This window comes from Mustelus asterias, chromosome 3 (assembly GCF_964213995.1).
Source record: "Mustelus asterias chromosome 3, sMusAst1.hap1.1, whole genome shotgun sequence".
Lineage (NCBI taxonomy): Eukaryota > Metazoa > Chordata > Chondrichthyes > Carcharhiniformes > Triakidae > Mustelus > Mustelus asterias.
Genome location: NC_135803.1, coordinates 131861747 through 131885584, shown reverse-complemented (window position 1 = coordinate 131885584; position 23838 = coordinate 131861747). Strand labels below are relative to the sequence as shown.

Genomic DNA, 23838 nt, shown 5'->3' with positions numbered 1-23838 from the left:
GAAACATTGGGTCCCAGCCTTGGTCACCTTGTAGCCACAAACTGTAATGACTATTAGGTCACACATATTTGTTTCTATTTGAGCTGTCAATCCATCCATTTTGTTACAAATGCAATGTGCAGTCAGGTACTTTACTTTCTGTCTTTTTATTATTTTTGTTAACTCAGGCCTCGATTCCTGGCATGCTCTTAAACTTGTACACCCTGTCCTTTTTTGCCATGCTCTGATTATCATTACCCTTATTGCTACCTTATTCTATCGCTACCTTACTCTATCGCCTTGGCTTTCCCTTTAATTGACCACATCCTCCCTCACGTGTTCCCTCCCCTTCACAATTTAGTTTACAACTCTCTCTACTGCCCTAAATAAACAGCTCACAGAACATTGATCCCAGCACAGTTCAAATTAAGATGCTCAACAGTACAACTCCCACTTTCCCCTGTACTGGTGCTTGTGCCTCATGAATCAAAGCACATTTTTCCCACACCAATCTTTGAGCCATGTATTTAACTTCTTAATCTGGTTTACCCGATGCCAATTTTCTCGTGGCTCAGGTAATAATCCAGAGATTATTCCTTTGAAGTTCTGTATGGAGTCCAAGACTAAGGCCAATTTGTGGGTACTAAGATAATTAAGGGATCCGAGGATGGTGCAGGGATGTGGAGTTGAGGTAGATCAGCTATAATCTTCTTGAATGGCAGAGTCAGCTTGAAGTACCAAATGCACTACTTAACTCTCATTTTTTTTAGCCATTACAGATCATTTTTATAACTATATCAATGTCTTCAAGCGTCTCTCCCTCACTAATCTTAACAAATCCCTGTACAATTGACATTGTATCCTACTTCTCTACTATGAATGCAAAAACACAAATATTGATTAACCATAACTAGCACATCTATATACTTCACTAATGTCTTTAAAAATTGATTTTAAGGGTCACATTTCCCATTCTCTTTGATCCTGATGGGTTTAGGGAAAAATCCTGCAATTACCCGTAACACAACGTACGAGGTTTATCATCCACCTTCAGTCCTCATGATTTTTTTGTCTCTTCATTGGTTTCTACAATCTTCCCATTCCTCATTCTTGTTACAAATTCAAACCCTTGGAAAAGGTTTATATTGTTCATTTAGCAATAGTTCTAACCACTCATAAACCACAGTTATATCACCATTGAGTTTTGTTCTGTCTTTCAGTAATCTTCATGTGTTTATGCAATTGTTAGTTGGTCATGATAATGCCATCTTTGCATCTCCATAGGTTGGTGAAATGTGTTGTTGTTGGATGGAGCATGTCAGAATGTCATTATCCCAGCATCAGGATCAATTGTGTTGTGTCTCTTGATTGACCAGTTTCTGTAGCACCCATTGCTCAGATGAAGAGAAGTATGAAAAGAAGAAAATTGAGGATGGAAGCGAAGGAAAAACTGACTGAAGAGGCTACATTGTCTCGCTACACAGGCATTTTCCAACCCTCTGTGTGTTCCTACCCAGTTTCAAGTTGTGTGTGTAAACAGAAAGCAAATACTTCAGGAATACTTAAGTCACCAACTCCAAGAAATTGCTCAAAGTTTACTCTATTATTTTCTTTGGTCACTGTAGCAGTATTTACTAGGACTATTCCTAATAATGTAAATTTTACATCAAATTGCATTTCTCTCATTTTCTTGTGACTGCAGGTCAAGATTTCATGAAAGAAAACATGTTTAAATATCTGCACTCCAAACTGCATTGCCCATGCAAAAACAAACTATTTGGTATGACATGTTCAGCTGCTTTATGTACTTCCGCGTGATAAAATCTCTGAAAATAACATCTTACCTTGATTGCTTCAGACTGTTCGATCTTACACGCCTCTGCTGCTTCATTTTCCTCACTGCTGCCCTCATCCATGTCACTATCATCTTCCTCCTGGGTGGAATCTCTTTTTTGTTGTATTTCAGAAACATCATCGGTTTTGATCTCCGTGTCATTTCCATTGTCCATAGAACTGGCATTCTTTTTCTCCTCTATGCCTTCTTCATTGGGAAAAACCTCACCTTCCCCACTACACGAGGGGCTGTCAATCCCACTGTCCCTGTTGGGTATTTTACCATTCCCATTTTGCTCCAGAGTAGACCCGCCAATTGCAGCACTTGCCTCCTGAGTCCTGCTTATGCCCGTGGAGTCACTGTCTTTTACATCACTTTCTGTCATTGTAACACTGTCCTCGTTTGAATGTTCCATCACCTCCATGCCAATTTCATGTTCACTCGAATCAGCTTTATCTGTTGTGCCCTCAGCTGAGCCAGCCGGTTCCAATTCACTGTCAGATGCGGCACACTCCGATGAGTCTTGGGATCGTTCCATTTTAAGGGATAAAATCAGCTGATTTCTTTTGGCGAACTCTGGACTTAGCAGCCTGCAGTGAGTAACACATTGGCATTTCACATGGGTGTAAGTCACTTGAACAGATCCCATTAAATCTAATACGAAGGCAAAATCACTACAGATGTTGGAAACTGGAAATGAGAACACAAGATGCTGGAAATACTCAGCAGATCAGACAGCATCCATGGGGAGATTTTCTGTTTATCGAAAAATTGTTCAGGAACATCGAAGGATTTACATTACAGGAGCTCATCTTTGGCCTATTCTGTCTGCATTCGTTTATATTTCCATTAATTTCTAAGTTATTTCTATTAATTTCTAAATTTGTATCACTTTTAATTTTTTTCCCATAACATACACATCAAATTTGCTGACATCCAGGAGTTACAAGATGTTAAAAAAAGTAGGAAAATATAATAGCTTTATATCAAATAAGTGACAACATTTAACATCATCAATTTTTGAGGACACTACTAATGTTAGTATTATCCATGGATTTACAGAGGAGATAAAACCCTGGGCACTTCATTTCCAATTTCTACATAGCATTTCAGGAAACTGAAGCTGGATACAGCTATCTGAACCAAACAACCATATCTGATCATCTCATTCCCCAATAACTGGCTCAAATAAAAATTAAATACCAAAATCAAGGTTCTGCTCACTGGATTGGTTCTGCCTTAAAAATGGAAATGCTTGTTTAATACTGCAAAGTAAGAAAATTAAACTACCACTTGGAGGCCCAAGGTGTTATCTTGGAGAATCATTCGATGGACTCATTTGCTTATAAAGGGCAATGGTACTGGAAATAACTCAAAATTAGCCCCGTGTGGGTAGCTAAAAACTGATTCAATTGAGGGGAAAATGCTTTCGTTGGACAGCAGTGCAACTTCACTATTTGGTTTGTGAACAAGACAACAAATTCTATTTCTTGCTAGAAATTTAAGGTCAACGTTTTAGGAAATGATTTGAAGATTGATCATTTTTCAGTGAAGCAGACAACACAACATCTATAAAAATGCTGCCATTTTAGCCTTCAGGGAATCCTTTTAAACTTTCCAATATACATTTAATTGGATCACAAGATGTAAACAAAGTATTTCAGTCAGTGTTTAAACAACAGAGCAGCAATGGTGCAAGCTGTGATCCCACCCTCTGTGATCTCACCTACTCCAACAAGGTAGGAGAAAAGCACACCTCAGCCAAGACGCATCAATAACATTTCTTAAAACTCAGCAAGTAGGTAGACAGAATGGCTTACCTGACACTTTCAAATTTCTCGATAAGTGAGGAGACACAAGATAACCCCGGGGTCTCTTTGCTCTCAGCCTTTGAATACAAGCTCTTCGTTAGCTTAGGGTCCGCTGGCAGAGGCCTCGATGGGGCTGGAGGAATCAGCTGAAATTGCTCTTCGTAGTACAAGGCTTGGAGGTGGACAGGCTTAGGAGGTACTGACGTATAAAAATACGGAGAATTACTTAATGCTGAAGTTCTTCTTTACAATTCACCTTGTGTCTTCATAGACGTCAAGAGCAGACCAGCAACAAGTTTGCATTTACCACATTCCAGGTTTCTGCCTAATGCAAGAACCCATAACATACCTGAAAGCAACCTGTAAGGTTCTAACTGCACGCTTGGTGAAAAATTCCTTTACTATACTCCATTTTTAACCTGTCATTCAGAGACATATCGTACGGCGCACAACGACAAAGTTGGACTTGTGCTTCCTTGTTGCTCAAACAGGAAGTACTGAAAATGGATTAAAAAGTGTGGTTTTGTGACTATGAGTAAAAGGTACAGCAGTACCCAAGACCAAAAAGTAAGGCAATTCGTCAAATAATTCACTTTATTTTCTTCCACTGCCTTGAATATGTCAATGATTTTATTTTACATGAATGGATGGTTGCAGTGGATTGAGTGCTATTGTACCAATGCTAATTTTGCTATATTGCAACGAGTGTACGCTGCACATGTCTTTCTGTGGGTACGTTCAGCTCCTCCACAGTTTCCTTCCTCTTTATGGGTTCTGGTGGATTTTCGCAGAAATACTACATTAAACTCAAAATCAAGAGTTATATTTGATATATCCAGTTAAATACTGGGCCATCTGTAAGAATGACAAAAAAAGCAAAAACACCAGCTTGAGTATTTTGCTATTCTGTGTTGCTTATATATATTTGCATATGAACCTGTCTGAACAGTTTTACGTAGGCAGTAACCATAGTAACACATTTACAATTATTCAAATTGGGCTGTGAACAGACCATGCAGAAAGTTTTGAACGGATCATAACGGACAAGCTAGATGCGGGAAGAATGTTCCTGATATTGGGGGAAGTCCAGAACTAGGGGTCACGGTCTAAGAATAAGGGGTAAGCCATTCAGGACTGAGATGAGGAAGAACTTCTTCACTCAGAGTTGTGAACCTGTGAAATTCTCTACCACAGAAAGCTGTTGGGGCCAGTTCGTTAGATATGTTCAAGAAGGAGCTGGACCTGGCCCTTGTGGCTACAAGGACTAAGGGTTATGGAAAGAAAGCAGGAATGGGATACTGAAAGTGCATGATCAGCCATGATCATATTGAATGGCGGTGCAGGCTCGAAGGGCCAAATGGCCTACTCCTACACCTATTTTCTATGCTTCTGTAAGCCACGTCAGTTGGTATTACAAAAGGAATTTAAAGATTCTACTTGAAAAATTGCACTGTTTTGTGACTCCCCTTTCCAAATGTATAATTTCTACTATATTTATTTTGTTTCATTTAAAATCACACCTTGCTAACCAGACATACAACTTTAATCAGGTTAGAAATAAGAGGAAAGACCACAAAATGTCAAAACAATGGATGACAGTTGCTTTGTGACCACAGCTAAATTTATTACATTGTATATTAGTTGTGCATTATGTGGTTTACATTTGGATCCAGTAAAATGTTTATAGAGCTTCTAAGCATATCTAGATTACAAAAAATGATCAATAAAAATATCTAATCAGACAAGTCTTAATTCTTTAAATATAGTCCAACCATCATGTTCAAATTGTAATCTGTAATGGGGGAAACATAATCGGAAAATGCCAATCTATGGCAAGTTGTATTTCTACTCAACTCAATCTAGTCTATAGCTGGACCCATTTGATCTGCAAGCTTTATCTAAATGCTGGAGCTTATTTTGCTTAACCATGACATGCAAATATTGTGTATAATGCAAAACCAATAGAGTACGCTGCAGTAACCTTCAAGTTGAATAGGTAAATTAAACCATCAAGAAACAGTGTTATAATAAAATACACGCAAATTACTGTGGATGCTGGAAGCTGGGAAAAAACCCCCAGAAAATGCTGGAAAACGGGGAACAAAGAAATGGCTGACCAATTGAATACATACTTCAGTTCTGTCTTCACAAAGGAGGACGCAAATAAGATACCAGAAATGTTGGGGAACACAGGGTTTAGTGAGAGGGAGAAACTGAAGATGATCAGTATTAGTAGAGAAATGGTGTTGGAGAAATTGATGGGATTAAATGTCGATAAATCCTCAGGACCTGATAATCTACATCCCAGAGTACTTAAAGAAGTGACCCGAGAAATAGTGGATGCATTGATGGTCATCTTCCAAAATTCTATAGACTCTGAAACAGTTCCGACAGATTAAAGTTTTAAAATTGAAAGTTTATTTATTAGTGTCACAAGTAGGCTTACATTAACACTGCAATGAAGTTACTGTGAAAATTCCCCTAGTTGCCACACTTTGGCACCTGTTCGGCCACACTGAGGGAGAATTTAGCATGGCCAGTGCACCTAACCAGCACATCTTTGGACTGTGGGAGGAAACTGGGGCACCCGGAGGAAACCCACGCAGACACGGGAAGAACGTGCAGACTCCGCACAGATAGTGGCCCAAGCCGGGAATCGAATCCGGGTCCCTGGCATTGCGAGGCAACAGTGCTAACAACTGGACCACCGTGCCACCCCAAATGGCAGGCAGTGACTGGTGGGGTACCGCAGGGATCAGTGCTGGGACCCCAGCTATTCACAACATATATTAATGATTTAGATGAGGAAGCTAAATGTAATGCCATCCAATTTGCAGATGACACAAAGCTGGATGGGAGGGTGAGCTGTGAGGAGAATGCAGGGGTGCTTCAGCGTGATTTGGACAGTCAGTGGGCAAGTGAATGGCAGATGCATTATAATTTGGATACATGTGAGGTTATCCACTTCGGTAGCAAAAATGGGAAGACAGAAGACCTGAATGGCCATTATTAGGAGAGGGGAACGTGCAATGAGACTTGGGTGTCCTCGAACACCAATTGCTCAAGGTAAGCAGTAAAAACAGGCAAATAGTATGTTGATCTTCATAACGAGTGGATTCGAGTGCAGGAGCAATGATGTCTTCTTGCAATTATACAGGGCCTTGGTGAGGCCACACCTGGAATATTGTGTGCAGTTTTGGTCTCCTTATCTGAGGATGGATGTTCTTGCTCTAGAGGGAGTGCAGCAAAGGTTTACCGGACTGATTCCTGGGATGGCCGGACTGATGTATGAGGAGAGATTGAATCAGTGAGGATTGTATTCACTGGAATTCAGAAAAATGAGGGGGGATTTCATAGAAATCTATAAAATTTTAATGGGACTAGACATGGTAGATACAAGGAGGATATTTCCGATGGTGCGGTGTCCAGAACCAGGGCTTACAGTCTGAGGATACAGAGTAGACCGTTTAGAACAGAGATGAGGAGAAATTTCTTCACTCAGAGATTGGTCAGCCTATGGAATTCCACAGAAGTTGTTGAGGCCAAAGCATTGTATGTTTTCAAGAAGGAGTTATATATAGCACTTTGGGTGAAGGGGATCAAAAAATATTGGGGGCGGGGGGGAAGGCAGGGATCAGGCTATTGAGATGGATGATCATCCATGATCATAATGAATGGCAGGGCAGACTCGAAGGGCTGAATGGCCTCCTGCTCCTATTTCCTATGTTTCTATATGTAAAATCTCAGCAGGATGTGACAGCATCTGTGGAGAGAATGGAGCTAATGTTCCGATTCAGGATGCTCCTTTATCAGAATTTTGTCACAGAAACATCATCACAATGGACATTTGTTGCCAGGGTAAAGCACTTCTAATAGTGGGTTTGTGCTTTAGTGCAATTTGTAAGTGAGTGACATGCCCTGGATACCAGTGTCTCGTTGTCTCTTTTCTTTTTAAATTGCACAATTACTGCACACACTGTTTATTAAAAAAAATACAAACTGATTCTTCACTTACCACCAGCCCCTTCCCCCCAGTCATTCCCCCTTGCTTACCATTTCCCTCCCCACCCCTCCCATTCACCGTTTTCCTGACTCTCTCATTCCATTCTGCTCACCGCCCCATCAACCCTCCCGCTTGCCTCTTCCCTCTCCAAAATCCTTGCTGCGAGCAAGGGCTCGGGAGAGCTGGGTGGCAGGGGGTGGGGAGCAGGAGGGAAGCAGCGAGTGGGCGGTAAATGGAAAGAATTACTAAATTAATAAGAGTTAGTAAGTTAGAGGATTTTGGGGCCAGTTAAGTTCAAGGTGCCAACAGGGTATTAAAGACAGGAATTTAATCTATCTTATGACATGTTTTTTTCACGGGGGAGTGATTTATGTTTAACACATTTTTTCAGTTAGGAAGCTATTTTTTAGGAACACATTCGGGGTGCAAAATGAGGGATAGCTTTATCGACTAATTGAACAAGATCAAACTAAACATGTTGACCACGCTAAATTCTCCTTCAGTGTACCCAAACAGGCGCCGGATTTTCACAGTATCTTCATTGTAGTGTTAATGTCAGCCTACTTATGACTAATAAATAAACTATAATTTACATAAATTGCCAAGCGGATAAGAGCAGTGTTAAAGACTAAAGGATTAAACAACGTCTGTCATTCTAGATATTGATATTGCCAAGTATCTATTCAATGCCAAACTACAATGGAATACAAGAGTCAAGTGTGACCTTCAGTTTTCGGTAGTTCCTGATCTATGCAACATACAATTAGCCAATCCAGGGTGATCCAAGGCAGTGGCAAACATTTTTTATTCTTTCATGGCATGCGAGCATTGCTGGTAAGGCCAGCATTTACTGCTCATCCCAAATTGCCCAAGAAGGTGGCGGTGAACTGCCTTCTTGAACTGCCGGAGTTCATGTGGCGTAGGTTCACCCACAGTGCTGTTAGGAAGGGAGTTCCAGGATTTTGACCCACAACAGTGAAGGAAGGATGGTGTGTGGCTTGGAGGGGAACTTGCAGGTGGCAGTGTTCCCATACGTCTTCTATTCTTGTCCTTCTAGGCGGGAGAGGTCGCAGACTTGGAAGGTGCTGTTGAAGTAGTCTTGCTGAGTTGCTGCAATGCATTGCATATATGGTACACACTGTTGCCACCGTGCGTCAGTGCTAGAGAGAGAATATTTATGGAGTATAATATGGGAAAATCTGAAGCTGTTCATTTTGGAAGGGAGGACAAAAGAAGAGCATTATTTAAATGGAGAAAAACTGCAGAAAGCTGCAACACAAAGGGCCTTAGTGGTACTTGTGCACAGATCACAAAAGTCCAGCGCACGGGCGCAGAAAATCAGGAGGGCTAATGGAATGTTGGCTCTTATTTTAAGAGATTTGGAGTATAAGAATAGGGAATTCTTGCTGCAACTGTACAAGATACTGGTGAGACCACATCTGGAGCACTGTGAGAAGTTTTAGTACACTTATTTAAGAAAAGATATTATTTCATTGGAGACAGTTCAGTGAAGGTTCACTAGGATGATCCTCGATATGGAGGAATTGTCTTTTGAGGAATGCTTAAACAAGTTGGGACCCTACTCGTTGGAATTTAGAAGAATGAGAGGTGACCTTGTTGAAACATATGGGATTCTGAAGAGGCTTGACAGGGGAAATGCTGAGAGGATGATTCCCCTCATGGGAGAGTTTAGGACCAGAGGGCATAGTCTCAGACTACAACGGCACCAATTTAAGACTGATGAGGAGGAATTTCTTCTGAAGTTGAGAGTCTTTGAACTCCTTGTCACAGAGAGGTGTGGGGGCAGAGCCTTTTGTGTATTTTTAAGGCTGAGATAGATGAATTTTTGATCAGTAACGGAATCAAGGGTTTTGAGGAAAGGGCAGGAAAGTGGACGTGAGGAACGTCAGGTCAGTCAATGCCTTATTGAATGGCGGAGCAGGCTCGAGAGGCCAAATGGTCTACTCCTGTTCCCATTTCTTACTCTTCCAATTGAGGATTCTTCATTGTGGCAGTGAAACTGTGCTAAATGGGAATGACTCTTGGAATGGATCTAGCGGCTCAAAACTGGGCATCCATGTGGCGCTGTGGGCCATCAGCCCATGTGTGTGGAGTCTGCACGTTCTCCCTGTGTCTGCGTGCGTTTCCTCCGGGTGCTCTGGTTTCCTCCTGTGCTCCAAAGATGTGCGGGTTAAGTGGATTGGCCATGATAAATTGCCCATTAGTGTCAGGGAGATTAGCAGGGTAAATATGTGGGGTTACGGGGATAGGCCCTGGGTGGGATTGTAGTCAGTGCAGACTCGATGGGCCTCCTTCTGCACTGTACAGATTCCACTCTATGATTCTATTTGCAAACGGAACTTAAAGCTCTGGTGAAACAAATGCAGTCAGGAAGTTGGTTAAAACCTGGGCACGCCCTTTTGTGAGTTTACAGCTGAAGAGAGGAGGCACCAGGGCATTTAGATATTGCTGCTCCTCGAGTTAAAAGGCAGCAAAGGCGGGGGATGGGAGAAAATGTTCTGATGGTAGAGGCGGGACCAAAATTGAGATGAAAAGAATGACAGGAAATTGTCACCTCACACTCAACTTTACTGCTCATCAGACAGCAAAGGAAGTTCAAAATGGAGCTTGGTTACATTCACAACAATATTGATTTCAAATAGGAATACCATCATCAAATCCCTAAACAATCATATATATCACGGTTTTAATTGTACTTCTAAAATGAAATACAGTTAAACATTTTTAATCAGCACTTATTGGTAGATATTTTATGAGATTCTGTCTACTGGATTTTAAAAAAAATACTTGCATAACCCTGCAAACACAACTGTTAATCCAATTCATCTTGCGTTGCCCTCATTATATCAGGTTGCTGGCCACAATATTGAAAGCTATTTTCCCACTTCATGCAATTGTGGTGTCTCAGACTTGGAACTTGCCTTGAGGTTTTTGGGCAGTGACTTTCCTGACTGCTGATTTGTTGGTTAGCTTTCTTCCTGTTTGCTGAATGCATGGTACAGAACTGAGACGCTGAAGATGACCTCTTAACTCTAAGGTTGAGTTGCACTCAGAATTGCTTCTGACATGCAGTGGTATTCGGGAGTAACCTGGAACAGAGAAAATGCATTCCATTCAGTGACACTTTTCAACAGATTCATACATCAACCATGCTCAGAATTATATTTTACTAAGAGTTGAACACACTATTTTAGAATTTTACTTTAATATCACCAGTGCAGCTTGAAATTTCAAAATGATTCACTAGTTGCAATAAGAAAAATGAACTAAAAAATACCGCTTCTCAAGCTAATTATAGCTGCAGCAGAGACTACATTAGAGGGATAGCTGGGAGACTCTAGAGACCTGTCTATCATATCCCAGCACGCCAGCCATCCTGTCGAAAGGCTTGACTTGCAAGTCATGTACTTCCCCACAACTAGAGGATAATAAAATGGCAGGGAAAGGCATCCCTTTTATTCTCATGCACTAAGTAACTGCGATAGGAGAACAGATCTGGCAGCAGTGAAGTGTTTACAAGTTGAGCAGATTATTTTTGAAGAACAAACACAAAAATGTAGACCATCTCCTAATTCTCACCGGTGATAAATCTGTGCCTTCCTCCCATGATCCAATCTGAACCACGACCTATATGCATTTTCTCCTCAAGATTGGCAACACGGCATGGTGGCACAGTGGTTAGCACTGCTGCCTCACAGTACCAGGGATCCAGGTTCGATTCCGACCTCAGGTCACTGTCTGTGTGGAGTTTGCACTTTCTCCCCGTGTCTGCGTGGGTTTCTTCTGGGTGCTCCGGTTTCCTCCCACACTCGAAAGATATGCGGGTTAGGTTGATTGGCCATGCTAAATTGACCCCTGTGGCAGGGGGATTGGCAGAGTAAATAGGGCGTAGGTGGGATTGTTGTCGGTACAGACTCGATGGGCCGAATGGCCTCCTTCTGTACTGTGGGGTTTCCATGATCCCAAGGCCCTAAACCTCTTCAGAAACCATTTTGTTGCAGTGAATTGGTTTAGTCATTCCAGATGGGGAGATTTTAAAGCTTCAATTCAATTAAGTTTGCGTGTACAATTTTATGCAATTTCACCATATAAATCATGTTCCTCTAACATGGTTGACCAGGGTATCGTAGTTACTCACACTTTAAACCGAAGTGCATGTCTAGGCCTGAAAATACAGCGACACTGCCTTTTACAGCAATCCCTGAGCATCCGTCCTGCAGGAGGCCAAGAATTGGTGAGGCAGGAAGTAACAGCTGAAAATCACATCTATCCTTTTAAAATCCAATATTGCATTCGCTGCTCTTGTTTGACTTCTATCGATTGCTGCTGTTCAGAAGCCATCATTGTGACCCTTATCAATAACAATCTCTCTCCACAGCAGCTGCCTGGCATGCTGAGTATTTTCTAGCATTTTCTATATTTGCTTCAGATTTTCAGCATCCACAGTATTTTGCTTTTGTATTACGCTCCCCTATGTCCATCAAAGAATATAAATGCATCTGAGCAATGCAGGTGTATTTTGCATTTGCGACAAAGGAGGCAGAACTGGAGGGATATAATCCCTCCATAAGTAGAAAGAACCATTCATAGAATGGCTACAATACAGAAGGAAGCCATTCGACTCGCCGTGTCATGACTGTTCACTAAAAGAGCAACTTGCCTAGTCCCAACTCTACCACCTTTCCTCCATTCCCCAGCAAATGTTCTCTCTCCAGATAATGATCTAATTCTCTTTTCAAGGCCTCAATTGAATGGGCGGCATGGTGGCAGAGTGGTTAGCACTGTTACCTCACAGCACCAGGGACCCAGGTTCCATTCCAGCCTTGGGGGACTGTGTGGAGTTTGCACATTCTCCCCCTGTCTGCGTGGGTTTCCTCCGGGTGCTCCGGTTTCCTCCCACAGTCCAAAGATATGGAGGTTAGGTGGATTGGCCATGCTAAATTGTCCCTTGGTGTCCCAAGTTGTGCAGGTTAGATGGATTAGCCATGACAAATGTGTGGGGTTACGGGGATAAGGTGAGGGAGAGGGCTTGGGTAAGATGTTGTGCCAGAGAGTCAGTGCAGACTTGATGGGCTGAATGGTTCCTGATTCTATGCATGTTTCTTCACCACACTCGAGAGCAGTGCATTCAATATCCTAACCACTTGCTGCACAAAAAGTTTCCCCTTGTGTTGCTGTTGCTTCGTTGCTCCTCACCTTCAATCAGTCCTCTGGCTCTTAATCTTTCCACCAACTGGAACAGCTTCTCCTGATCTAATTTATCCAGATTCATGATTTTGAAAAGAACTATCAAATCTCCTATTGGGAAATTTATCAAATCAAGCCAAAGATGTGCGGGTTAGGTGGATTGGCAATGCAAAATGGCTCCTTAGTGTCAGGGGGACTAGCTAGGGTAAATGTATGGGGATAGGGCCTGGGTGGGATTGTGGTCGGTGCAGACTAGATGGGTCGAAAGGCCTCCTTCTGCACTGTAGGGATTCTATGATTCTATGAAGCAAAACATTGATGGAAAAATGGCAGAACCAGACTTCAACCCAAATTCCAGCTGTTTCTCTCATATGGGCGCGCGCACACGCACGCACACGCACGCACACAGTCCAAGTTCTTCAGAGAACTTCCACTGCCAATTTCCATATTAACAATGTAAACACTTGCACAGTTCATTTAGAACATGTGTGAAACTACTGTCTCTATACCTGCACAAAGCCAAAGTAACATCATAATTTAAGTCAATTTTTATGGAAATACAGAGGTGAGAAACGGACTAGAATTGGGGATTTTCTAAATCCATGGCATACCCAAATCAATAATGATCATAAACCAATCATTGATTTTAATGGCTGCAAGAATATGGCCAGAGTGGGCAGAAGTGTTTATGTTTGTTTTAACATAGAATTTTAAACGTTGATAAAAATAGTGCACGCACATTCTGAAAAAAATCTGTTGCCCCAGTCACACAAATCAGTCAGTCACATTTGGTCAGAAGTACTAAGTCTAACATTGAAGTTTCTTTTTAAACTCTACTTAGCTTTAATTCAGGTATTTTTCTAGTTTCTTAGTGAGTGAAGTAATGAAGCCCATTGTGAACCTACCGGCTTCACACAATATTATCCAAGCAATATCATACATAGGAAATCAGGTCAACCACAGAAATAAAAACAAGTTTAATCAGTTGCCTACCCTTCCACCCATTGTCTGATCGAATATGCATAACCACTAAGCTTACAACTCTTTATTTCCTTCATAGGTGCTGACTGGGCGGCACGGTGACACAGTGGTTAGCACTGCTGCCTCACAGCGCCAGGGTCCCAAGTTCAATTCCGACCTCGGGTCACTGTCTGTGTGGAGTTTGCACATTCTCCCCGTGTCAACGTGGGTTTCCTCCGGGTGCTCCGGTTTTCTCCCACAGTCCAAAGAAGCGCAGGTTAGGTGGATTGGCCACGCTAAATTAACCCTAGTTTCATGGAATTAGCAGGGTAAATGCATGGGGTTGCGGAAATAGGGCCTGGGTGGGATTGTGATTGGTACTGACTCAATGGGCTGAATGGCCTCCTTCTGTACTGTAGGGATTCTTTGGATTCTATGATCAGCATTTCTCCTCTTTAATTGGTATCTTTCAGTGCTTTCGGGTGGCACGGTAGCACAGTGGTTAGCGCTGCTACTTCACAGCGCCAGGGACCCAGGTTCGATTCCGGCCTTGGGTCACTGTCTGTGTCGAGTTTGCACGTTCTCCCCGTGTGCATGGGTTTCTTCCGGATGCTCCGGTTTCCTCCCACATTCTGAAAGACATGCTGGTTAGATGCATTGACCCGAACAGGCACCGAAGTGTGGCGACTAGGGGAATTTCACAGTAACTTCATTGCAGTGTTAATGTATGCCTTACTTGTGACTAATAAATAAACTATATTTTTAATCAAAAAAGCCAATTCAAATTAAGTCCAATCATGGTCCCCACGTGAGGGACACACAAGATCCAAGCAGACAAGACAAGATATTGCATCCCATCTTGGGCTCAATCAAACAAGACCCAAGCTGACAGAATGAAGCATTGCTCCTCCTCCTGGGCTTGATCTAACGTTTCATCTTCGCCAAAAGGCCAAGATGGCTTTGAAAAATTGCAGCAGGTAAAGCCTTGGTTTAATCTCATTGACTACCCTGATCCTTGATTTTACCCTAGCCAGGGAAAACCACCACCACAGGCTTCAGAACACTCCAAGTGCAATGGACTAGCTTTGTTCCCTGCCTCTTGATGGTTTCGCCCCTGCCAAATAAGCATTTGCACTTATTCCTTCTTTCCCAAAACAAAGACTAATTAAGAAAAGGTTGCAAATCAAGGTGACATTTATTGGATTTATTAACAAACATTGATAAATTAACCTATTTTGCATATACTTCAATGACTGAATATCAAGAAAATAATGCCTCATTTGCCATACATTATATCGTCTAAACCACGTACTTTGATAAGAATCTGAGCTACCCATTTAACGTTGTTTCCTGGGCGTAAGACGACAGATAACAATCATTTGCACACAAGCTCAGAAATTGTCTGAACTCATACAATAAATGAGAAGCTATTCTCAACTGCCCAGATTATTGCCAGAGTTTAAAACATAGCTTTGCAAAGTCAGTAGTTAATACCCTGCTTAGGGGTGTGTGTATGCACTAAGTTAACATCAGGCTATGTTGCGTTGCTTGCAAGCGACTGACAACTAAAAGTTGGCAGCGTGACCATTTCACAACAAGTCAAACAGACTATTTTTAGTCCAGTTAGAATAATCTGAAAGCTGTTGCTGCAACCTGCTCGCACGGAGTGAACAGACTGACCAGAATGCTAACCGATGCTGGGTGAGACACATTCGGCCAGCCTATAAAATGCTGGTGTTCATCTCCAAATTTGTAAGCGGCCCTGTGACGAGTGAAGCTGCTAAAGTGGCTGGTAACAAGTATACGACACGTATACTTTGTAAGGAGGCTGAAAAAAAAATAGGTTGTGGTACTTTTGCTTTCTTAGAAAAAAACATTTTGGAAACTCATCAAACCTTAGCTCAAAACTAAACATGTTTTCAGAACCAATTTGTGACAATAGTGTGTCTTTTAAGTAAAGTTAATCATATAAAGTTTTTCAAAATTCATAGAACAAAGTATCCTGGCCTGAGAATTTGATGACCAGCAATTTTTCAAAGCGGAATTACAAGATCATAGAATCCCTACAGTACAGAAGAGACCATTCAGCCCATCGAGTCCGTACCAACCCGCTGACAGATTATCTTTCCCAGGTCCTTTTCTCCCAGCCTACCCCTGTAACCCCACACATTTATCATGGCTAATCTATCTAACCTACACATCTTGGGAGATTAAGGGGCAATTTAGTATGACTAATCGACCTAACCTCCATATCTTTAGACTGTGGGAGGAACCTGGAGCACCCAGGTGGGAACCTACACAGACACGGGGAGAACGTGCAAACTCTGCACAGTCACTCGAGGCCGGAATTGAACCCGGCTCCCCGGAGCTGTGAGGCAGTGGTGCTAATCACTGTGCCGCCCCTATAGATCGACCAAAAGGAATTTTGTTTTCATGTGAGATTAAAATTGTAAGGTTAAAAGATGACAATGGATTTTGCAGCATGACCAGGAAAGGTGATCTGAAAGTAGCCCAATTTTGCAGTACAAATTCTAAAGTGAAACTGCGACTGCCTCACTTCTGAAAACTGAAAGATCAAAAGCAAACAATGTGCTCACGACGCTCATAAATAACACATCGAACTTGAATGTGGTCAATGCAGTTTCCTGCAAATGGAGGAGCAAAAACAAAATACCAATACAACACCCTGCAGCATGCAAAAACACTTCAAACTTACAGCAGCAACACAGCTTTAATCTATTCTGCATAACTCACTCAGAAAAACTTACATTTAGGTAGCGCCTTAAAGTAGAAAATCATCGCAAGGGACACTTCACTGAAGGGAAGAAAAATGACCCAGGAAAGGCAATTTTGGGAAGATGGCCAGATGTTTGAAACAAAGAGTGGGTTTGGAGAAGGGTCTTGCAGCAGGGCAGGAATATGGAAAAGCAAATGGTTTCAGGAAGGATAATTGATTTTTATGCTATCAGGAGGCAATACATTCAAAAAGCACAGCCATTAGAAGGCAAGGTGTACACAGAATGGGCTTGGCTGTGATATGCCCTCACAATCGAGGTTCAGACATAAATAACCATTTTAGCAGCGTGCAGTGTACCTCCCTCCAAAAAGGAAACTATTTTAACATGCAGGACAAAAATAAAAAGTAGCTTCAAACCAGAATCAAATTATGGCATGCACTGAGGCTGTAACAGCAAGTATTTGCATTTATATAGCACCTTTAACATAGTAACTATCCCAAGGTACCTCACAGGAAAATTATCAAACAAAATTTGACACCAAGTTACATAGGAGATATTAGGGAAGATGAATGGTTGGTTTAAGGTGCATCTTTAAAGAAAGCGAGGGAGACTGTGGGAGGCACTTCCAGAGCTCCGGTTCTTGGCAGCTGAAGGCATGCTAATGTGGTGTGATTAAAATTGACAAATCCAGGAAAAGTGCAGGGAGCTGCATCAACCTCTATACAAGGCCTTCTTCGATCTCGCAAAGGTCTTCGACTCTGTTAATCATGAGGGATTGTGGAACATTCTCCTCAAATTTCCCTGCCCACAGAAATTCGTCATCATTCTCCGCCTGCTCCACAATGACATGCAAACCCTGATCCTCACCAATGGAACCACCAGAGCCAATACAAGTGCAATCTGGAGTCAAACAGGGCCCTGTCATCGTACCAATGCTCTTCTCCATCTTCCTCGCAGCAACACTCCACCTCATCACCTTGAAGCTCCCGGCTGGAGTGGAGCTAACCTACCGGACAAGCAGGAAACTGTTCAGCTTCTGACGCCTCCAGGCCAGAACCAAGACCACCTCAATCTCTGTCATCGAGCTGCAGTACACAGCTGATGCCTCTGAGTGCACAGAGCCCAAGCAGCAAACCATTGTTGATGCATTCACCGAGGCATATGAGAAAATGGGCCTCAGAACAAATGTCCAGAAAACAAAGTTCTCTACCAGCCCGGTCCTGCCATACAAAACTGCCTCCCCGACCATCAAGATCCACGGTGAGCCCCTGGACAATGTGGATCATTTCCCATACGTCGGGAGCCTCCTGTCACCTTGGGCAGACCTCGATGATGAAATCCAGCATCAACTCCAATGCACCAGTGCAGTCTTCGGACGCCTGAGGAACAAAGTGTTTGAAGCTCGAGACTTCAAATCCAGCTCCAAGCTCATGGTCTACAGAGCAGCTGTGGTCCCCACACTCCTGTATGCATTAGAAACATAGACAACGTACAGCAGTCACCTCAAATCCCTGGAGAGATATCACCAACATTGTCTCTGCAAAATCCTGCAAATCCAATGGCAGGATAGGCGCATCAATGTGAGCATCCTCTCCCAGGCCAATATCCCCAGCATCGAGGCCCTGGTCACACTCGACCAGCTGCGATGGGTGGGCCACATTGTCCGCATGCCCATCACAAGATTCCTGAAACAAGTGCTCTACTCTGAACTCCGTAATGGCAAGTGATCACTAGGAAGGCAGAGGAAACATAGCAAGGATACTCTGAAAGCCTCTCAAAATAAATGCAACATCCCCATTGACACATGGAAATCAGTTGATTGAGAACATACAAACTGGAGTAGAAGCACCAGCGAAGGAGTGAATCATCTGGAGTGTCACAGGGTGGAGAATGTGGAGTCCAAGCGTAAACAGCGGAAAGAGAGCACAAAATCCAACGCATCCCACCCACCCAGCTCATCAAACCCCACCTGCCAAACCTGCGGCAGAGTCTGCAGCTCCAGAACTGGACTATTCAGCCACCACAGCACCCACCTCTCTGGAGTGGAAACAAGTCACCCTCTACCCAGAGGGAGTGCCAAAGAAGAAAAATTGGGGATTACCAAGAAGCCGAATTAAAGAGCTTGGATATGTCAGTGTGGAGAAGGTTAATGAAACAGGGATGCGCTCTCTCCATTCCACTCACACCAAATATTAATACAAACATTGAATCACTTGGAAGCTGCTCAACTGCCATTTTTATTCTATCTGTAAATTTCTTACTGCCAAAAGATCAACCATTAAAGATAGAGGGCTCAAAACCCACAGGCTACACTTTCAACACATTTGCACCCACTGTGCCCTCTTACTCCACCAGGTCATGGGAGGGAACCTTATTTGCATCACATGCACTTGGTGGAAACTCTTCTCATCCAGGCAAGGGGCAGGCTTTGCAGTGCCCCCCCCCCCCCCCCCCCCCCAGCCCCACCTCCTTTTCCGGCCAATTCCTCCCATTCTTTACCTTAGAAAGTCATCTGTAGAGAAGGGGCAGTTAACTGTCAATCACCGGAAACCTGATTAGGGCCTCAATAAGTGTGAATACTTTTGAAGTTTAACTGGTGTGTGAGTCATCTCATCTCTATTTAAGAAAGGACTCTGAAAGCACACTCAGTGAGCTTTGCACTGGAACGGTGGGAGAAAACACCCAGAGTGAGTGGGATTTCAGCACAGAGGGGGAAGAGGTGCTTTTTGTCCTTGCTTTCTAACTTCTGAATCTTCAGAGACTGGTCTTGGCCCTGCTGCAGTAGTAGAGGACTCGAGGGAGAGAGCTGATTGCTAAGTAGTGGGTAAGGTTGAGTAAGTGTTTAATACTTTTAACATTAATATTTCAGAGATCTTTTTGTGGTTTATAGTTTGAAAGAGTTATTTACATTCAGTAGTAACATGGATTGGGAAAGAAAGGCCCCAGAGAATTGGATATAATCTGATATCAAGCATCTTTAAAAGTTTAAATTAAAGGGCTATGTCATGGCAGGAGATCTCCAAGCTGGGGTGTGCTCCTCGTGCTCCATGTGGGAAGCCAGGAACATTTCCAGTGCCCAGGACCAGCATGTGTGCAGGAAGTGTCTCCAGCTGCAGCTCCTGGAAGCCCAGGTTTCAGAGCTGGAGCAGTGGCTGGAGACACTGTGGAGCAGGCTAAGATTCCCCATCCAGAAAGGAAATGGGTGATCATCAGGCAGAGCAAGAGGGTGAGCCAGGAATCTCCTGTGGCCATTCCCCTGAAAAACAGATATACTGCTTTGGATACTGTTAAGGGGAATGACGTCTCTGCGAAAAGCAGCAACGGCCAAATTTGTTGCACCATGGTTGGCTCTGCTGCAGGGGGAGGAGTGAAAAGTCTGGGAATACAATATTTATAGGGGATTCAATTGTAAAGGGAATAGATAGGTGTTTCGGTGGCCACAAATGAGACTCCAGGACGGTATGTTGCCTCCCTGGTGTTAGGTTCAAGGATATCTCGGAGCGGTTACAGGACATTCTGGAGGGAGAGGGTGGACAGCCAGTGGTCGTGGCACACATCGGCACCAATAACATAGGTTAAAAAAAAGGGATGAGCTCCTAAAAGCAGAATATAGGGAGTTAGGAAGAATGTTGACAAGTCGGACCTCAAAGGTAGTGATTTCTGGGTTACTATCAGTGCCACATGCTAGTCAGAGCAGAAATGACAGGATATATTGGATGACTACGTGGCAGAAGAGATGGTGTGAGGGGGAGGGTTTCAGAATCCTGGGGCATTGGTGCCAGTTCTGGAGGAGATGGGACCAGTACAAGCTATACGGGTTGGACCAGGACTGATGTCCTCCAGGAGTATTTACTAGAGGGTGCTTGAGGAGGGTTTAAACTAAAATGGCAGGGGGATGGGAACCTATGCAAGGAGCCAGATGAGGGAAATCAAGGACAAAAACCAAAGACAAAAAGGAGAAAAAGAAAAATCAAAGGCCAGAATGAAACAGGGCCTCAGTGAAAAATAGTGGGAATGGGACCAGTAATGTTAAGAAGACAAGCCTTTGTGTCTTAATGCGCAGAGCATTCGCAATAAAGTGGATGAATTAGTTGCACAAATAGATGTAAACGGGTATGATTTAGTCGGGATAATGGAGTCATGGCGGCAGGGTGACCAGGGATGGGAACTGAACATTCGGGGATATTCAGTACTTAGGAAGGACAGACAAAAAGGAAAAGGTGGTGGAGTTGTATTGCCGGTTAAAGAGGAAATTAACACCATACTGTAGTTCCGACAACGTGGACTCTATATGGGTAGAGCTAAAAAAACAGAGGCAAAAACGTTAATGGGCGCTGTATATAGACCCCCGAACTATAGCGGTGATGTTGCAAATGACATTAAACAGGAAATTAGAGATGCATGTGATAAAGGAACATCTGTAATTATGGGTGATTTTAATCTGCACATAGATTGGGCAAATCAAATTAGTCATATTACCGTAGAGGAGGAATTCCTGGCGTGTATAGAGGATGGTTTTCTGGACCACTACATTGAGGAACCAGCTGAGAGAAGGACACCCTAGACTGGGTATTGTCTAATGAGAAAGGAATAATTGGCAATCTAGTTGTGCAAGACCCCTTGGGGTGAGCGACTATTACATGATAGAATTTTTCATCAAGATGGAGGGTGACATAGTTGATTCTGAGACTAGGGTCCTGAATCTTAATAAAGGAAATTATGATGATATGAGGTGCAAGTTGGCTATGATAGATTGGGAAATGTTACTTAAAAGGATGAAAGTGGCTAGGCAATGGCAAACATTCAAGGAGCACAGGAGTGAATTCTGGAACAGTTCCTATAGATTGGAGGGTAGCTAAGGTAACCCCATTATTTAAAAAGGTAGGTGGAGAGAAAACAGGGAATTATAAACCTGTAAGCCTGACATCAGGAGTGGGAAAAAAGCTAGAATCCATTATCAAGGATTTTATAGCAAAACAATTGGAAAATAGTGGCAGGATCAGACTGAGTCAGCATGGATTTATGAAAGGGAAACCATGCTTGATAAATCTACTGGAATTCTCTGAGGATGTAACTACTAGAAAGTTTGATGAGGGGGGACCCAGTGGATTGGAAAGTCCAATTTGGACTTTCCCCAAAGGATTTCAACAAAGTCCCACGTAAGAGATTAGCATGTAAAATTAAAACGCATGGGATTGGGGGGGGGGGGGGGGGGGGGAGTGTATTGAGATAAACAGAGAACTGGTTGGCAGATAGGAAACAAAGAGTAGGAATAAACAGGTCTTTTTCCAAATGGCAGGCAGTGACTAGCGGGGCACTGCAGGGATCAGTGCTAGGACGCTAGCTATTCACCATATACATTAATGATTTAGATGAGGAAACTAAATGTAATATCTCCAAATTTGCAGATGGGAGGGTGAGCTGTGAGGAGGATGCAGAGATGCTTCAGTGTGATTTGGACACGTTGAGTGAGTGGGCAAATGAATGGCAGCTGCAGTATAATTTGGATAAATGAGAGGTTGTCAACTTTGGTAGCTAAAATGGGAAGGCAGATTACTACCTGAATGGCCATAAATTAGGAGACAGAAATGTGCAACAAGAACTCGGTGTCGTCGTACACCAGTCGCTGAAGGTAAGCATGCAGGTGTAGCAGGCAGTAAAAAAGGCAAATGATACGTTGGCCTTCATAGCAAGTGGACTTGAGTGCAAGAGCAATGATGACTTGTTGCAATTATACAGAGCCTTGGTGAAGCCACACCTGGAATATTGTGTGCAGTTTTGGTCTCCTTATCTGAAGAAGAATGTTATTGCTCTAGAACAGGGGTCTCCAAACGTTTCAGTACGAGGGCCACATCGTATATTTCACACATTTTCGGGGGCCAAAGAAAAAAAATTAGTTTTATAAATGAATGAATAAAATTTAAATAAATGAATACGTTTTATTTGGATCATCTTTGTAATCAGCATGATCTGATTCAGAACAAAAGAGAAATGTGACAATTACAAAGAAACAATGCCGAGATCACACTGAGAAATGTTATATAATGAGTAAAAATGTCAAACATTAGCAAATGTTCTGACAAAATAATCAATTACTTAACTGCAGATGAGAAAAGCAGGCTATTCATTTTTAAATTAATTTTATTTACTGACATTTTACAAATGTTTACTTGAAATGAGAATTTGCCCAATTTTGTGGCACACAATAAGAAAAATAAACACGCCCCAAGAAAGAACTGCAGTAAAACAAAGCAAGAAATTCAAAATAAACTTGAACCATTAATACAGGGTCGAACAAAAATAAATTCAGTCTGCACCTTTCTACACAATTCTGGCAATTGGAGTTTTCAATCGTAACCAACAAATCATGAAGTTTTATGAAGCACAAGATTAATAGGAATGATAGAACTGCTTTTTTAATTTCAAAATATTGCTGAACTGAGGTTTCAAGCTTGAGGAGCCAATTATTAGAATGGACTTCAAATGCTCATCAGATAAATTTGCTCAATATTTGGACTTGACATACTTCATTTTTGAAAATGTTTGTTCACACAGGTACGTTGTACCAAAAACTGACACAAATCCACAAGCAAATCACTTCAAATTTGGAAACTGCTCAGGCTGCAAAGATTTATAAAATTGGATCAGATTTCCTTCTTTATACTTGTCTTTCAGCATGTCATCCGATTGGAGATCAATAATTTCCATTTGAAACTGACTTGGGAGTGTTTCAACATTGCAGCCAAATGGATTTTGAAACAGCTTTATTTCATCTGTGTTTCCATCAAGATCAGAAAATCGTTCCTGAAATTGTTTTTGCAAGGCCTTAATGATTTCTGTTGCAAATGAAGAAGGAAATTCTGCTTCATTTTCTTCATGAAAATTTTCACAACATGGAAAATGAACCAAATTATGAACTTTCAGCTGTCCTTGAAATAGCATCAGTTTTACCCTGAATGCCTTGACATGCGCGAATAGATCACAAATCAAATTTGTTTCACCTTGCAACTTCAGATTCAATTGATTCATAAGGCCTGTCACGTCTGCAAAAAATGCCAATTTCCAAAGCCAGTCAGTATTTGATAAAAGTGGTTTGGGTTGATTCTCCTCTGTGAGAAAGGAATCAATTTCCTCTCTGAGCTGAAAGAACCGTGATAGAACTGTTCCACAACTAAGCCATCGAACAGCTGTATGATAAGGCAAGTCACCGAACTCAGAATCAGTTTCTTTCAGAAAATCACAAAACTGGCGATGATTAAGCCCGTGAGATCGAATAAAATTCACTGTTGAAACAACAGGTTTCAG

The 23838-nt window shown here is 42.4% G+C and overlaps 1 protein-coding gene across 2 annotated transcripts in view; it reads right to left on the bottom strand.

Moving 5' to 3' along the window:
• Window positions 1-23838, bottom strand: part of LOC144491597 (FYVE, RhoGEF and PH domain-containing protein 3-like) — a 243243-nt gene that overhangs the window by 94722 nt on the left and 124683 nt on the right. The window contains exons 2-4 of one of the 2 annotated variants that reach the window (XM_078209631.1): window positions 10570-10737; window positions 3634-3823; window positions 1824-2403 (exon numbers count right to left, since the gene is read on the bottom strand). In XM_078209631.1, the coding sequence (XP_078065757.1) occupies window positions 1824-2403; window positions 3634-3823; window positions 10570-10737 (938 nt within the window). Of the gene's footprint in view, window positions 1-1823; window positions 2404-3633; window positions 3824-3973; window positions 4110-10569; window positions 10738-23838 lie in introns of those variants that run through there. The other variant, XM_078209633.1, reaches the window with a different exon arrangement.